We start from the raw sequence: 17,736 nt of genomic DNA, 5'->3' as shown, positions 1-17,736 counted from the left end.
CTGATTAGGGTTAGAGAGGGTTCCCCTCTACCTCATATTTATATACAGCACTGTGGGACCGGGGCCGACTTATAGATGGAAACGTTAGGTGTACCTGCCAATCACGGTACATGACTTATTTGGTATGTTATCTCTAATTTGTGGAAATTATTTGCCATGTAGATCTAGGTTGTTATCCTGAGATCACAAATTTCCAACATTCTCCCACTTGATCGAACGGTTAACAACTTAGGTTCGCCTTAAACTTATGTCCACACTCAGTACAACAGTAAGACCGGACCAATGCGTCATCAGTAGTATTTAATTCACTACCGGGACTCCATTACCCACAGTTCACTGCAATACCTCGATAGAATGCTTATTACTTATTTGGGAATGATAATGTATCCAGAATCAGGTCCAAGACCGTTCACAAATCCCATACTTAATTTCGCGAAAAATTAAATGGGATGAGTGACAAGTCTTGAATAATATTTGCTAGCATAAACTCAACTTATTTCTTTAACTTTAATAAGTTGATCCTGGGACCTTTCTTTCACAACATAATATTTAATCATCAGTAGTCTAGACATCATCAATAATTATGTTGTTACTCGAATGAATACCGCAATCATAGCAGTATCAATTTGTTGTCCATAAACTTAACACCGGAATATAATTCTGAAGCTTGATAAGTTAAAACATGCCTTATGCAATCTCAGCTTTTATTATGCCAAGTTTGCTTAGAGCTCTCAATAAAATTGCTCTTTTCTGCGAAAGTGAAGGACATAATCTAATGTGCACTTTTACATCCTCGCACTCTTACAGAACTCTTAGCTAAATAATTTATAATAAACAAGCATGCTATGGTGTCTTGTATATTATCCAATGGACCTCTTTTGGATAATATTAAACACATAAGGACTTCCGGCTTACAAATGCAAAGTCAATCACTTAGAGACTCATGCATAAGCTTCAAAAGATTGAAGCACAAGGAACGTCTTCCTTAACTTTATCTCAACTTTATTCTTAGAGTATTAGACATAATTTGCTAATAGAACAGCATATCTTAATATTTATTCTTATTGTATCACTTTAGACAACTTACATCTCAAGTGATGATCCTAACACTTTCTTGGTCCAATCTTAGTGTTCATTGATGCCCAAAACATAAGAGGCTTTCACCAAGATTATTTTAAATTTAATTTAATGATGATAGGAAATCTCACAATATTAGTAGCATATTCTAATCGCCACTTTACTTAGTAGAGCATCATCCACTTAAGTATTAGGATAGTAACTTTTCCACCTTAATCTCAGTACATACCATTATCCATGAACATTTAATCATGGTAAGCTATAAGCTCAGTATTTTTAATTTTCTTTCGGAATCATGATCATGGCAAGATACTAATTTGACTCTATCACAAATTTATACTAAAACTCATAGACTCAATTTATGGCCTCCTTTATAGTGACCTTCAAAATGAATGAGGTCATTCTTTTATGCCAACATCAACCGTTATTATATATCACATATTCATGTTGGGATTAATCAACTTATGAGAATCCTCAACAAAATATATGGTAGCTTAAGATGGAGGTTTACTTAACTAACGGCATGAGTTAAATATTATGAGATTCTGCTACTTGAATCATCGATGCGGGGTAACTAAGCCCACATCTCTCCAAATCATCTCTTCCTCCTTTGTGAGCTCCCACTGACTCCCACTAATCTCTGCATTCTTTTAAGAACACAACAGTTGAAACAACTGATCTTTGCATTCCTTTAGAAACACAATAGTTGAGACAATTATAGTGGTAGAAATGGTACCCCTCAGACTTATTAGGATATCCATAAATGGTAGCTCATCATGACATAAGTTCTTTATCTTTAGTATACCATTGATCAATTTCCTTTTCTAATCAAGCTCACACCAGCGATGGCTAGAAATGAACAAGAGCAGCAAAGTTTATGATCAAATATTTACCAAACAGCGATGGCCAGAAATGATAAATATAAGCCATACTTCAAAAGTCTCGAGCTTCATTGAACTAGTCAAATAGCGATGGCTAAAATGAACTAGAGCAACAAAACTTTGTGAACATGTATCCATTAATCAGCGATGGCCAGAATAATGAATAAAGTCACACTTAACTTTATTTGAGACAATTGACTTTATGGAGTAATTCTCCTGTCACAATGGTTTTTTTTTTGGAGCGTTCTCCATCATATTCACCCTTTATATGAGCTGATTTTCTAATTCAGCCTTTTGAATATCAATCTTTATGGGCAAATAAAATATGGTGATAACTCTTTATAGTCTTACATCTAATGACTGGAGTATCTCTCATTCTTATGAGACATTACAACTGGAGTATCTCTTATACTTGATGAGACATTCCAATTCTCCCCTTCGAAATGTGATTTAACTAATAATATCACAATTTCGACAAGGTCTCATCAACAACTTATTGAAGCATTACACAATATGCAAGAAATAAATAAAATAATTCCTTGACAAGATAGCAAAATCAACAATGATGATATACTTATTATCTCAAAACTTAACAATTGTTCAGAATCACTTATTACTGAAAACAAATATGGCTAAATATATAAAACTAATGCGAAGCATTTAACATCTTCTTCATCATCATCATCATTAAACTTTGCTCCCCTTGAACTCCCCTGATCTTATGGGTCAGACTTAATGACCTACTGGGAATGCATCTCAATCAATCTACCATACTTTAGGGGAAACTTTAACTTAAAAGAGCTTATGAGACAACTTTATTATCCTTCCTTTGCACTTGATGAAGGGACTCACATAACTTATATCTTACTGGAGTATCCACATTTTGAGCACGCTTATTATAATTCTCTAGTAGAGAAGCCATAAGATATGACACCAGCAGATCATCAGAGATGAACCTGCCAAGTGCTTTCAACTCAGCAGCCATATTGTACATGCTCTTAATGTGTATACTTAGTCCATTGTGCCTATCATAACGTGAGGTAGATAGCTTATTTATGAGAAAATTGGAATAATTAACTTTAGAACTTTCCTCAATGGAGTTCATAAACTCCTTCACACTTAGTTCCCTATCACCCTTCATATAAGGAAATGCTCCCCTTATGACATCTGAGATCGAATGTTTTATAACTAATTTTGCAAATTCGTTGGATTTTTTGCCATTTCTCCAACTTGGAGTTGTACTCCCTTAATTGCTCATTATGATTCTCAGTACTTATAGAAGGATTAACAGTTTTATCCTCATAAAGTGCGTAATCAAGATCCAGAACCTTGAGAACAGCATGCACCTCTTTATTCCGCTTGGGAAAATTGGTGCCCTCAAAAGGGCTCAATGGTGCTTAGCAAGTCCTTATAATCCACTGAAAAATCATAAAATTGAAGTCTCAATAATCTTATACAACAAGATGCACATAAAGACACAAGATTAACCCTACGATGGTCTGATTAAAATTATGCCATAAGTTTCAATTTGCATCACCGATGGGGAAAACAAACGAAACTTATTATTAACTCATAATTAAAACAACGATGGTCAGAATTAATTACAAGTGTACTCTAATCAAATTTCTCGATGGTTCCATTTGATTAGAGAGCATCTTAATTGCACATGGTGGAAAACATATAATTTTTCAGCTTAAACAATGCGAACTAATGCAATATTCATCAATATCATAATGAAAACATTAAGGCAAATACACTTATTCTGGAATTTTAAACTCAAACTTAAGCAGTGAAATAACACATAAATCATAAAGAGATTAAATTTCACTGTAAATATAAAGCTCATAAACCTTAAACTTTGCTTTATATAATTAGTTCATAAAACATCAATAAATTTAATTGCACTAAAATGATAAGGCTCATTGATCTATAGATATAAGGCTCATCAATCTATATATTCTTTCTCATTTAACAAGCACATCTGACATTATAAATTAATTGTGCTCAAATAACAAGACTCATTAATAGCCCAAAATAAACTCATTATCAATGATGATTTTCCATAATTATTTTTAAATTGACCTTATAACATCAGAATTATGGAAAATATCACTATTCATAAATGAGAAATATCTATCATAGATAAATTAAGCAATAACTTATTTGCGAAATTATAAACAATAGATATCTCAAATATGAAATAAATACTCATGGGCATTAAATAAACATAAAGCTGGTAATTATAGGTGCAACAGAAAATAATTAAAGCCTTAAACATATACATCAATTAAATTAAGCTTAAATCATAAGAAACAGTAATGGAAAAGGCTTTAACACTTAAACTGGGCTAAAGGCTCGTAAAACCAGCCCAAAAGTTCCCCATTGTGCTGCCCAAAACGCACAACTCAGCTCAATCCCACGCAGGCCCAGTAAACCGGCTCGGCCCATTATGGACGCTACCGGCCCAGTTCGGCCCAGCTGGCCGCAAACCCTAACACCAGTTGATCTAGACCGTCCGCTCTGATCGGACGGCCACGGGCTGCCGCTGCTTCATATAAAATGAGAAAAGGCTGTCGGAGAGGTGCCCTAATCCCCTCACTCCCTCTTCCTTCTTCTCCCAGCCCGAGCTGCCGCATGTCTTGGAGCTTGGCCGGCCGCCGGCGCTCTCTAGCACGCGCTGCGGGTCGCGTGGGCGTGCGCTGGCCTACTACCACCTCACGCGCGGGAGCTGTGCGGTGCTGGCCGCCGCCGCCAGCCGGCCGCCTCTCTGGCCCCGCAGACCGCTGCAGGCGCGGGATGCCGGGGCCGCCGCCTGGTGAGTGCGAGCCCGCGTGCGCCTTGAGCGCCGGCGCCTGGCCGGCGACTGGTGCGCGGGCCCAGCAGCGTAGGCCTCCCGGCCTTGAGCGCCGCGCGCTGCTCATGCGCGCAGAGCTCCGCGTCCTCATGGGCCGGAGTTGCCGTGCCCTGCCGCCTTCACTGGCGCCACCGCGGGCCATCCCGCCGGCGCCGCGTGCGCAAGTCGCGCGCGGCTCTGTCGGGGAGGCCCTGCCGTGGTGCTCTCTCATGGCAGCGAACATACTCATGGCCACACCCAGGTAAGGGTTCTTTCAATCTTAGGGTTAGGGTTAGGAAAATTTAGGGATTTCATGATGCGATCTGAAATTTGCATTCCCCTCCTTCTTATTGCTTACTGAGGCAGCGAATCTCATGGATTTGGCTTCAATTATGCGGAATTTAACTTATACAGTGAGTTAAATTTGGGAGAAAAAAAATTGTAGCCGAAACCCTAGACCCTAACTTCATAACTTAATCATCAAATTAAATGAATGTACCTCGGCCTAAACATGAATTGGCATTAACATAATTGTTTAGATCTTAAATCAGGTACTTAGTCCAATCAGATTAAGATTTGCATTTAATCAGGGTCTAATCCGAGTAGGATAAGGCTAATTCCTTCTTAAACATGCACCAATCAGATTAAGATTTGCATTTAATCAGGGTCTAATCCGAGTAGGATAAGGCTAATTCCTTCTTAAACATGCACCATAACCACACTGTAAATGCTAATTACACGTAGTTAGGCATAATTTAAATTGATTTACACATGAGACTTCTGCGCATAATTAATTGCATATGAACAAGTACTTGAACTTTCATAAACTTATCTGTAGAGATCTAATGGCACATGTCATGCACACGTTACACATGAACATAAAGATTTGATCTGCATCTTATTAGGCACAACAGATCCAATCTAGGACTAAAGACATGTGAAAACCAATATACATTTAATCTGATCATTTAGTTGTGCGCAAAAAAAAAATAATTTGCACATGGAACTTGTAAAAGCTAATCTGCGGAGTACTAATTCCACATAAACAAGTAACCATCTCACTGATTGCATTTATGAACATAAAACAGATCTAATCTGCTATTAACAGAGGCTTAAAACTTGATGGCTCTGAATTAGGATCATGATAGAACTAAGAAGGCTCTTGATACCGATTGTTAGATTTAATTAATCATAAATAGGATCTTAGCTTAGTCTAATCATGATCACTAATTACTTAATGCGGAATTAATTAGATTAAACTGACCAGAGCTTCTTGAATCCATGAACGCCTCTGAAATTGTAGTAGTAGGGCTGATGAATGATGTAGATGAAATAGACTTAATCTTCACAATTGGAGAGATTTAGATCTCTCTGTTGATGAAGTTCTTAACGAGCAGCAACTCCTCCTTGTGCATGCCACGAAGTAGATGAGGAACAGCAACTCCTTGTGCCTGCCACGAAGTAGATGAGGAAGTCGCGCTTCCAGCCCCTCCAGCGCTCTAATTGATTGGTGTTTTGCTAATCGCGAGATTAACTGATTAGGGTTAGAGAGGGTTCCCCTCTACCTCATATTTATATACAGCACTGTGGGACGGGGGCCGACTTATAGATGGAAACGTTAGGTGTACTTGCCAATCACGGTACATGACTTATTTGGTATGTTATCTCTAATTTGTGGAAATTATTTTCCATGTAGATCTAGGTTGTTATCCTGAGATCACAAATTTCCAACAATCACTAGCTGATGTGATGTCATATACATGGACACATTTGTTCATGCTAATTATAACCAACCCCGGCTTGTTCATCTAGGCCTCAGTGTGCACACTGCTGCTGATGGTTCAGATGGCCAGCCTGATGCTTATTACAGGGAAGATGTTGACTGTGCTCAACCATCTAGCATCGAGCCTGCCCCTATAGTAGCCGCTGAATGGGTACATACGTACTTCGCTAAACTAGTGGCATGTTAACAAATTAACATCAAACATGTACGAGTTGTTGGGATCGAAGTTGTGATGCCCAAGCAGAAAAGGGTGAAACAATCGAAGGTAGTGAATCAGGAAACACTGGCACAATCGTAATTGTACAAAAATTCTAGAAAGATTCAACCCCCGACAAGGTAAACGGGAGGGGGTATTTATACTGGCGACCTTCCCGGAAATGCCCCTACCTGCCCCATGCAACTAGGAATATTCCGGGCTTTTGGGCATTTCCGGGGGCTTGGAGTGTACAAATTGCCTACTATTACAAGATCACGTTTCTCTTGTGTTCTCAGAGGCATTTTCGTCCTTCGGGCTCTCCATCTTCACGTGACCTTCTTCGTGATTATATCTTTACGAAATCTTCGCTCCAGGTCTTGGGCTTCACCTTCTGCTCCAAAGGTCGCAGCCATCGTTCCTGCCACTCATCTCTGCAGAAACCCTCACGAGCGCCTTCTCCCGAAGGTCGCCGGAGGTCCAGGGCAACATAAGAGGATCCATCCGAAAGCTTCGCCCGCACTGGTGCCGATCCTGCAAGCTCATGGAAGGTTGCGAAAGGACTCTGTAGGGACCGGCGGTCACCCACGTCGTTATCACTTCACTCATCAAAGATCTATGGCCTTCGGCTCCCCATCTCTTGGAGGTAGTGATCCCCAACAGTAGCCCCTCGTGGGCGAGGGCCGACGTCGACGGTCCGAACCCTCGAAGAAAGATCACTTTCGGGCCTCCGTAAAACGTCTCCCCAATATCGGAGAGCTGACCGAGCCGAAGGTTTTTGTTCTACGGGGCTTTGATACACGCGTCCTTCCTTTATTGGCTGACTCTTGAGCTTCCCTCAATTTTACTGTTGACGCAACTGTAGCTTTCATCCCCCCCTATAAAAGCGGAGGTGGGGGGGTTGTGCTTCACGCTTTAATTTCTTGCTTTGAAGGACCTTCGCTTTCCTTTTTGTTTGTGACACGTGTCAGGCTCTCATTAGTTGGGTTGTTTTCGGGACCTTCATGTGTTCTTCTTTGGTGTGAGTTAATCTGATCCCCTTCACTTGTCAATGGCTCGTACCAGGCAGACAGCTAAGCTTATCGAAGGTGATCGTTCTTGAGAGTTAATTTTGACTTGTCTTTTTTCCTTGTGTAGATATGGCTAACATCAAGCGTGGGGTCCGTGCAGAGCCTAATATAGGGAGTACTGGTGGGGACCTGGGTGAGGGATCTGCACGACCTTCGGAGCCACAACAGTAGTTCGACAATAACTTATCGGGGGTGTCAGCTGGTGTCTCGGACTTGATGGCGCCAGAGAAGCGAAAGACTTTGATCTTTGGGTCCTTGCTTGTTTCCAAGAATACGATTGATTTTTATGTGTCAAAGGTGTATTTCAAGGAGGGTGTGTGTAGACCCTCGAATGGAGAATTGACACCCACGCCAAGGGAAGGCGAGGTGGTAGTTTTCAAGGATTTCTTTCTTGCTGGGTTGCGTTTTCCGATGGATCCTGTTGTGCCAAGCTGCTTGAGCCTTTCAATGCGAAGCTACATCATCTGATGCCCAATGCTTTTGTTCAAATGTCGAAGTTTTTGTGGGCGGTCATAACCTTCGGAGGGGAGATTTCCGTTGATGCGTTCTGCAGATTGTTTGAGCTGCATTGTCAGCCTCGAAAGGTATGTGTCGATAGTGATACTGAACCTTGCGAGGTTCAGAATGGCTGTTGCACTTTTGTGCCCCGCAAAAACAACAAGAAAATTTGACTCGAGAGGATAGAGATTTCCTTGGCTCCGAAGAACAAGTGGGAAGGAAATTGGACCAAATATTGGTTCTATGCCAAAATTGGGTTCCCTAGTCCCGAAGGTACTGATGAGGAAATTTACCCGCTTGCTACGGAGGTTGCTGAGTTTGAGCATACCTACCAGCCTAGTTTCAACAAGCACCTTCCTGAGTTTAAGTCTTGTGTTGGAGCTTTCAAGGCTGCTAGCAGAGCTTGTGGCGGGAGGGATCTTGTTGAGGAGTTTTTGTTGGCGAAAGTTTGGCCAATTACCTCTTGATGGATCCCGAGTGAATTTAAACGAGAAAGATTTGCATGCTTGGATTACGAGATCCCATGCCCTGTATTTGGATTGAAAAAGCTCGAAGGAAGAAGTGATGAGATGATTGTTGCTGAACTCGAGAGAGAAGCTTCAGATGTTGTTGGCCCCTGGAATCGCAAGGAGTACGATTCTTTGGTTGAGGTTTGTGGTCGAAACATCCGCGTGAATCGCTGCCTCACAGAGATGAGAGTTTCTTACGAGTTGCATCATGTGCCTCCTGGCATCGTGAAGCGCGGCCGTGGACCTGGCAATGTTGGGTTCGAGATTGTTCCCAAGAAGTCCAAGGGGAAGACTAAGGCGGAGGGGGTTTGAACTTCTTCAGATGCTTTGGGTGCCCGGACCTTGGGTTCTTCAAAACCTTTGAGCACGAAGGTTTCCGCAAAGAAGGCGGGTGGGGCGAAGAGGATGTGGAGCAGGATGTCACTTCGAAGAATAGCGGTACGCCTTCAATTATGGAGGAGCTTAGGGGGACTGAGGGTGGTGTTGTTACCATTTCTGAAGGGGCTTTGTGGTGGTCGTACCATGATCTTTATAATGAATATTGTACTATGCGCGCAGGTTCCGGCTTCCAGTTGGATATGGCAAAAGCGATGGTTGGGTTGCATGCTGCGCCCGAGGTTTCGCATAAGAGGAAGAGGTTGAAGAGCATCGTCAACCTTGGTGATGATGCCACGGGAGCTGCGAAGGTTGTTAGTCCCATCAAGGAGGTGAAAGAAGGGGAGTTTTTGTCGGATCGGGCCGCCACTGAGGCTGGGGCGGTGCCGAAGGACGTTGATATCCCACCACCTTCTCCCGAAGGTTCACGGAAGAGGAGTTGCGAGGAGGAAGGTTTTGATGACAGGACCTTCGATGAGACAGGTGAAGCTCCGAAACTTCCTGCTTTTGGTTTTCTTTTGACTGCTTGATTTGACAAGTTTTTGTTTCAACCGTGGTGCAAACCATTCTGGAGCTCAAAGATTTGATCTGGAGTCGGGGGAACTTCCAACGCTGAGCCATCAAATGAAGGTTTGTGAATTTTTGTTTATTATTTTTTCTCTTGCTTCTTGTGCCAAAGCTTATGAATGATCCTACTTGTAGGCTTTGAGGCTCTGGTTGCAAGTTATGGGACCTCCGAGGCAATCCGCGTCGTTGAGGTTTTGGGTCGCAAGATTGCGACTGCTAGCCAAATTGCTGCAAGGAAGATTTCTTTGGAAGAGTCCAGTCATACGAATCAAGCTGCAGAGACTTTGAATCTGATAGACAAATTTATGAAAGCTAAAGATGAAGTTGAGATCATGTCGAAGCACAATGCTTTGGTCAAGGAGGAGAATGTTCTGCTGAAGGAGAACCAAAAGTTTGGGCTTATGGTGGCGGAAAGTGAAAAAGTTGCTGAAAACCTTCGAAAGACCATTGAACGTGATGCTACTGAGCTCGCATCTCTCAAGGATAAGGTAAAGATCTTGGAGGCCAAGAAGAAGAAAAAGGATGATGCCTACGCGAAGCTTGGTGCTGATATGGCAAAGATGGAGCGCCTTTACAAGGATATCTTGAAGCATGCTGACATTGTTTATGCTGAATACAAGAAAGGTCTAACCGTGCTTGGGGCTGAGCCTCTTCCTCTGCCAGAGCCTGCCGAAGGTGGTGAGGGGGTTTCTCGTCTTCTGGGTTGGCTGGTGTCTGAGTTCGAGGGGCTTTGCGAGATCATGGACGTTGCGAGTGACAACACCGTGTCCTTATCTTGCGAAGGTCTCCTCGCACATCTTGAGCGCGCGGTCTACGCCGACCTCCAGAAGATAGCCTTGGCGGACTTCATCTATGCGTCGTATGGGGAGCTTAGTGAAGACGTGGCCAAGTTACAGAATGTGAAAGCTTCCTTTTTTCGAAGGTTCTGGTTGGCTTATGTGAAGGATGCAGTCCGTGCTCTTGCTACTACGTAACTTGAGGAGGTAAGTGTTGTTGCTCGTTAGCAAAGCTTGTTGCTTCTCGAGTGGCAGGGTTCATTTTGGATTGCTTTTTTCTAGATCCTGAGGCTGAACTCGGGTCCGATGGAGGGGGTGCTGCGGGTGCGAGTGCGTTGGTCACTGAAGGAATTGATACCGGAAGGACTGAGGATCAGAGTCCAAAAGTCTAGGGTGTTGGTTTAGGAGTTTTTTGTGTTGAACATCTGTGCGTGAATTTGTAAATATCCCCCGTGTTTCAGGGAGTGACGAATGTGTGTGCTTCGGAGAACATGACATCATCGCCGGATTGTCATGGTGAAGGTTTGAATGCTGCATCATCGTGGGAACTGTATAGCATCACCTATCCAGGTGCTAGTGTAGGTGAATTTTTGTTGTGGTCCAGGGAGCGGTCGATATGAAATGTGAACTTGATGCACGAAGAAATGTTTTGTTCTGGACCCATCCTTCGAGATGTGGGCTTGAAGTTGTACGGATCTTTTTATTTGAAGTTTCTTGTTCTGAACCCATCCTTCGAGATGTGAGATTGAGCCTCGTGTGGTTTGTTGCCTTAGTGCCGGTTGATAGGGATTTTCTTGTTTGAAAACGTCTCCCCCCTCCCTAATCCCTGTTAATCAATGTTAAGGCTAAGGGGTGATCGTGACTGTTTGGGTTTGGGGAGTATGTGCAAAGTTAGTTTTTTTAGGAAACGTCTCCCCCCCTCCCTTGCACGTGCTACCCGGAGGATGTGCTTTAGGTGCTTTTGGACGAGATTATTTTTTAATCTATCTTCGGGGGTAGTAGCCCCTTGTGTTTTTAGCGCCTTTTGTGCTTTGGACTTTGGGCTAAAGGTGTTTTTGGCTTCCAGCGCTTCTGGGTCGACAGCACCTTGGATATTTTGGTGCATTGTGCACTTTCGTTTTTGGGCCGAAGGTGTTTTTGGCTTCGGACCCCTCTAGGTCGACAACCCCTTGGCTATTTAAGTGCGTTAAACACTTTCATTTTTGGGCCGAAGGTCTTTTTAGCTTCGGACCCCTCTAGGTCGGCAGCCCCTTGGCTATTTTAATTTAGTGCGTTAAGCACTTTCGTTTTTAGGCCGAAGGTGTTTTTGGCTTCGGACTCCTCTAGGTCGACAGCCCCTTGGCTATTTTAGTGCGTTAAGCACTTTCATTTTTGGGCCGAAAGTGTTTTTGGCTTCGGACCCCTCTAGGTCGGCAGCCTCTTGGCTATTTTAGTGCGTTAAGCACTTTCATTTTTGGGCCGAAGGTGTTTTTAGCTTCAGACCCCTCTAGGTCAGCAGCCCCTTGGCGATTTTGGTGTGTTATGCACTTTAGATAAGTATGCAAAGTTTAAGATGGTTTTGAACTTTGCTAACTTATAGGCTAGCATGCGTAAGATGCGTTAGTCGATGTTTGCAACTCTGTAGTTGCTTCAAACCATGAGAAGTTTTGAAGGGAAAGAACTCTTTATTGAAATTTAGAGTTTTACATTGGGTCCGCCTCATTAAAAACCTCGCCTCCGATGTGGAGTTCCCTTCCGTGAGGAAAAGAGTACGGCCCTTTGACGCGACAAAAAGGAAAAAAACTGCAAGAAACTCGAAGGTCTGAGTCTGCAAGAAACTCAGCCTTTTTACAGGATAATTTTTAGATGTAGTATCTTTTGAAGCTATCAACATTCTAAGGATGTTGTAGCTCATTTCCCTCAAGTTCTGCAAGTTGGTAGGAGCCCATCCTGTTGGAGTAGAGAACTAAGTAAGGGCCATCCCATTTTGATTGCAATTTTCTGACCTTTTCAAAATTTGGTTTTCCCTTTAGTACCCAATCTCCGACGCAGATGTGCTTGTCGACAACCTTTTTGTCTCTATATTTGCAGGTCTCTTGCTGGTATTTGTTGAGGTTATTGGAATAGATGATTCACTATTGCCAAAACCCTAGGGAGGGTTATATATATACATGATACATGGGCCTTAATGGGCCTAATGACACACACTCCAACCCCCCCCCCCCCCCCGCAGTCTGAACTACTGGCGGAGCGGAGTTCGAGACTGGGCATGAAAGAAATGTATAGCTCCAACCCCCCCCCCCCCCCCCGCAGTCCCAACACTAGCCACTGCAGATGTTGAGACTAAACCGAAAATCGATGAACACCGAGGAAGGAAGTCCCTTGGTGAAGATATCGGCGAACTGCGACGTCGTCGGTACGTGAAGGACCCGGACGTCTCCAACGGCAACCCACTCACGGACGAAGTGGAGATCAATCTCAACATGCTTCGTGCGCTGGTGCTGGACGGGGTTGGTGGAGAGGTACACGGCGCTGACGTTGTCGTAGTAGACGAGTGTGCTTCGACGGAGAGGCTGGTGGAGCTCGAGGAGGAGTTGGCGCAGCCAGGACGCCTCGGCCACGCCATTAGCCATGGCGCGGTATTCAGCCTCAGCACTCCAGCGGGAGACCATGGGCTGCCTCTTGGATGACCAGGAGATCAGGTTGTCACCCAAAAAGACCGCATAGCCAGAGGTGGAGCATCGCGTGTCCGGACAGCCAGCCCAGTCAGCATCAGTGTAGACAGTAAGGTCTGTCGAGGCAGAGCGCCGGAGAAGAAGGCTGAAGTCAAGGGTGCCACACAGGTAGGGGAGAGTCCGCTTCAGCGCGGCGAGGTGTGGCTCCCGGGGATCATGCATATGGAGATAGATCTGTTGCACGACGTAAGAGATATTCGGCCAGGTGAAGGTGAGGTACTGAAGTGCACCGGCCAGATTCCGGAAAGCAGTGGGATCAACAACTGGAGGACCCTCAGTAGCAGAGACCTTGGCCTGAGTGTCAACAGTGGTGGAGCACGGCTTGCAGTCATTCATCCCAGCACGCTCCAAGATGTCCAGAATATAGTGTCGCTGCTGGAGAAAGATACTGTTGGGCCGCTGCTCAACTGTGAGACCCAGAAAGTGGTGAAGCTGACCGAGATCCTTCATGGCAAACTCCCGCCGAAGTGCGGAGATCGTCTGATGAAGGAGGGCAGAGCTGGAGGCTGTAAGAACGATGTCATCCACATATAGAAGCAGATATGCCACATCACTGCCCTGGCGGTAGATGAACAACGAAGTGTTGGATCTGGCCTAAGCAAACCCTAGAGAGAGCAGGAAGGAAGTAAACCGGCTGCACCACGCCTGAGGTGCCTGCTTAAGCCCATACATGGACTTGTTCAAGCGGCAGACCATCTCCGGCTGAGCAGGGTCCACAAATCCGGTGGGCTGACTGCAGTAGACTGTCTCGGTCAGGGTGCCGTGGAGGAACGCATTCTTGACATCCAACTGATGGATTGACCAAGAATGGGACAGTGCCAGAGTCAGGACTGTACGAACAGTCGCGGGCTTCACCACTAGGCTGAAGGTCTCATCATAGTCAATGCCGGGCCTTGTACCACTCCAGTGAGCCGTTAGCGTGTCGCTTGTGAGTGAAGATCCACTTGCCAATGACGACATTGCCACGCTTGGGACGCGGCACCAGATCCCAAGTGTGGTTGGCGAGAAGAGCCATGTACTCCTCCTCCATCGCGCTGCGCCAGTGAGGATCTGCCAGGGCACCACGGATAGAAGAGGGTACTGGAGAGATCCTCGGCACCTCTGCAGCGGTAGAGAGAGCCGCGGGCCGAAGAACGCCTGTCGCCCGCCGCGTCACCATGGGATGTTGGTGGCGAGGATCCCAATGGAGAACGGGCGGGTGGTACACCTCCGGATCGACACGAGAGGCGATCCGAGGGTGGAGGGCCTTGCCCGACCCCCGCGGAAGGGGTTTGGCCTCGCCCAACCCCGGCGGAAGGGGTCCAGGGGGGTCCGGGAAGGGGTACGGGGGGTCCGGCCTCGCCCGACCCCCACGGGAGGGGTCCGGCCTTGCCACGTGGAAGGGGTCCGGGGGGTCCGGCCTCGCCCGACCCCCACGGAAGCGGTGCCACCGGCGTCGGAGGACCTGCAGAACAATCAGAGAAGGCTGGCTGATCCACCGGGTCAGTCGTAAACAGGGACTCCAACTCGAGGTCGAAGGCAGGAGCGGAGTCACTGGAGAAGGGGAAATCCGACTCGTCAAACACGACGTGTCAGGAGATCATGACCCGGCGAGAGGTGAGGTCAAGGCAGCGGTACCCCTTGTGGTCAGGGGAGTACCCAAGGAACACACAGCGAGTCGAACGGGGCGCCAGCTTGTGAGGAGTAGTGGCGAAGAGGTTGGGGTAGCAAGCACACCCAAAGACTCGAAGGTGATCATAGGAGGGCGGGGTGCCAAAGAGAGCGAAGTGAGGTGTGGGGGCGCTAATCGCCTTGGAGGGAAGGCGATTGAGCAGGTAGGTGGCGGTGTGCATAGCCTCAGCCCAGAAGCGAGGAGGGACTGAGGCCTGGAACAGCAGGGAGCGCATGATGTCATTGGTGGTACGTATCATGCGCTTGGCCTTGCCGTTCTGAGCGAAAGTGTAGGGGCACGACATACGAAGCTGAATGCCGTGGGTGAGAAAGAAAGAACGAGAGGAGGAGTTGTCGAAGTCGAGCCCATTGTCACACTGAATGGCCTGAATGGTATGACCAAACTGAGTGGACACCCAGGCAAAGAAGTGAGAGAGCATCTTGAAAGTATCAGATTTCAAGCGTAGGGGAAAAGTCCAGGAGTAATGGGAAAACTCATCGACAATCACCATGTAGTACTTATATCCCGATACACTGAGAATGGGAGAGGTCCATAAATCACAGTGAATCAGAGCAAAGGAGTGTACAACCTGGGAAGTGGAAGAAGCAAAAGGGAGACGTACATGGCATCCTAACTGACAAGCATGACAGAGGGACTCATGAGTGCCTCGAGTACAAGAAATAGCAGAACTACCCGACAACTTGGACAAAGCCTCCGCGCCGGGGTGACCGAGGCAGTGATGCCAAGTGACGGAGGAAGCTGTAGTCGCCAGAGCATGTGGAAGCAGTAGAGAAGATGTGGTGGAGACAGCTGGAAGTCGAAGAGTGTAGAGAGGCCCGACGCTGTCACATCGGGCGAGAAGGCGGCGGGAAGTAAGATCCTTCACAGATAAACCAAAAAGATCAAACTCAATGGAACAAGAGTTGTCAACTATAAATTGACGAACAGAGAGAAGGTTGTGAATGATATTGGGGGCGACAAGGACATTGTGCAAGCGAAAGGAACCGGGAAAGACCGAATCACCTACTGAGGTGACCGGGAGAGCGGAACCATTGCCCACAATGATGGAGGAGGGACATGAGGAAGGGGGTGGGTGGGAGTAGGTAAGAATACCAGCATCCGGAGTAGTGTGGAAGGAGGCTCCGGAGTCGGCGATCCAGTCAGCGGAGGAGGCGGGTGGGGTCAGGGCCGTTGTGCTGAAATAACCAGCAAGCGACGTCTGATCCCATCCCCCAGCCCACGGGGCCAATGGCGACGGCGGAGCGCACATAGGATGAGTTGGCACCACGGGTGGAGCTGGACTAGGCAGGAGACCAGGGCCGCCGAGAGCGAGGAGGCCCGGCTGAGACGGAGCCTGTTGTGGCGGAGGAGCAACCGGTGCCGGACCAGGCCACATGGTGATCTGGCCGGTCCATGGGTTGTAGATCGACGGCCACGGAGCACCTCGGCTTCCGCGGCCACCCCCGCCACCCCGGCCATCACCCGCACCACCACCGCGACCACCCCGGCGGTGGCGACGACGGTCCCCCAGGAACCAGAGGGACCGGAGAGAGGAGGTGGAGTGGGGGCCGAGGGCATCGACGGGCGGGGGTGGGAGGTGCCGGAGCTGTAGAAGGCGGTGGCGGTGGTGGAGTCACGCGCGGCGCCCTGGGTGATCTCCTCCAAGAGGAGGTCATCCTTCACCTGCTGGAAGGCAGGGAAGGGTCTGGTGCGGACGATCAGGGGCCGCATGTGAGAGAAGCGCTCGTTGAGCCCCCGGAGGAGGTTCAAAACGAGCGTGCGGTCGCTGATCGGCTCGCCGAGCGCATGGAGATCATTCGCCATCTTCTTCAGCTGGCGGCAGTACTCGGTGATGGAGAGGTCACCCTGGGTGAAGGAGCGGAAGGCGGCGTCAAGGTGGAGGGCCCGGGTCTCTTGGTTGCCCCGGAACTGGGACTCGAGAGCGACCCAAACCTGACGCGCCGTGCCCCCAGCCTCGCGGACGACGTCCTATAGCTCCATGGTGAGTGTCCCGAGGATCCAGAACAGGACGACGCTATCCATCCAAAACCAGGACGGGGCGGTGGAGGAGCAATCGGTGAGGACATGGTTGTCAAGGGTGTAGCGCTGGAGGGTGAGAAGGACAAGGTCCCTCCAGCGAGCGTAGACGGCAGAGTTGGCGTCGAGGACGACCGGCACCAAGGACCGGATGTTCTGGACACCGGCGGCCAGGGAGTGAAGGTTGGCGACGGTGGAGGCCTCATAGTCGAAGGTGGGAGCGTCGTCAGCGACCGCGGGCGAAGAGACTCCTCCTCTGATCTCCCCCCCTTCTCCTCTCTGCTACAGGCCCGGCCGCCATGGGGGCTGCGGGCGCGGGCGCTGCGGGCCTCGACACCGCCGACCCCCTCCTCCGTGCTCCGAGCCGCCGCCGCCGCGGGCGGCCTCCGCCCGGCATGGGGCGTGGCCGCCGTGGCGGGGCCGGCCTGGGCTGCGGCCGCATCCGCCCGATTATGGTGGGCGCAGGGGATCCACAGCTATGTGACCCTCTCCAGGCCGCCGACATCGCTGCTCCCACGCAACATGTCATCGCCAGGAGCTCTGCGGCCAACTCCGCCCTCGCCGCCTCCAGATCTGCCGTCGCCGCTGCTCAGGTGCGCGAGCGAGCCACGGCCCTCGCTGCCACTCTTGCTCGTCAGTTGGCGGAGGTGGCCGGCGGCTGCTGGGAGAGAGGAGGGAGCGCGCCGGAGGAGGAGGGAGGAGAGGGTGGCGGCGCACCAGCCATGGCCAGGGAGGTGGCCGGCGGCAGCTGGGAGAGAGGAAGGGGAGAGGT

At 47.9% G+C, this 17,736-nt stretch overlaps 1 protein-coding gene across 1 annotated transcript; it reads left to right on the top strand.

The window, feature by feature from the left end:
* Positions 1 to 9,425: 9,425 nt before the first annotated feature.
* Positions 9,426 to 11,200, top strand: LOC120658721. The gene is made up of 3 exons (XM_039936945.1): positions 9,426 to 9,849; positions 9,922 to 10,769; positions 10,845 to 11,200. The coding sequence occupies exon 2, from the start codon at positions 10,092 to 10,094 to the stop codon at positions 10,758 to 10,760; it is 669 nt and encodes a 222-aa protein (XP_039792879.1). The 5' UTR covers positions 9,426 to 9,849; positions 9,922 to 10,091; the 3' UTR covers positions 10,761 to 10,769; positions 10,845 to 11,200.
* Positions 11,201 to 17,736: the final 6,536 nt, after the last annotated feature.

Source organism: Panicum virgatum, chromosome 2N (genome assembly GCF_016808335.1).
Source record: "Panicum virgatum strain AP13 chromosome 2N, P.virgatum_v5, whole genome shotgun sequence".
Lineage (NCBI taxonomy): Eukaryota > Viridiplantae > Streptophyta > Magnoliopsida > Poales > Poaceae > Panicum > Panicum virgatum.
Note: the sequence above shows the minus strand (reverse complement) of the source record. Positions and strands in the feature narration are given on the sequence as shown.

Bases quoted from the DNA above. Each gene is read 5' to 3' on its own strand.
- LOC120658721 (XM_039936945.1), top strand. From the start codon at position 10,092: ATGAAAGCTAAAGATGAAGTTGAGATCATGTCGAAGCACAATGCTTTG.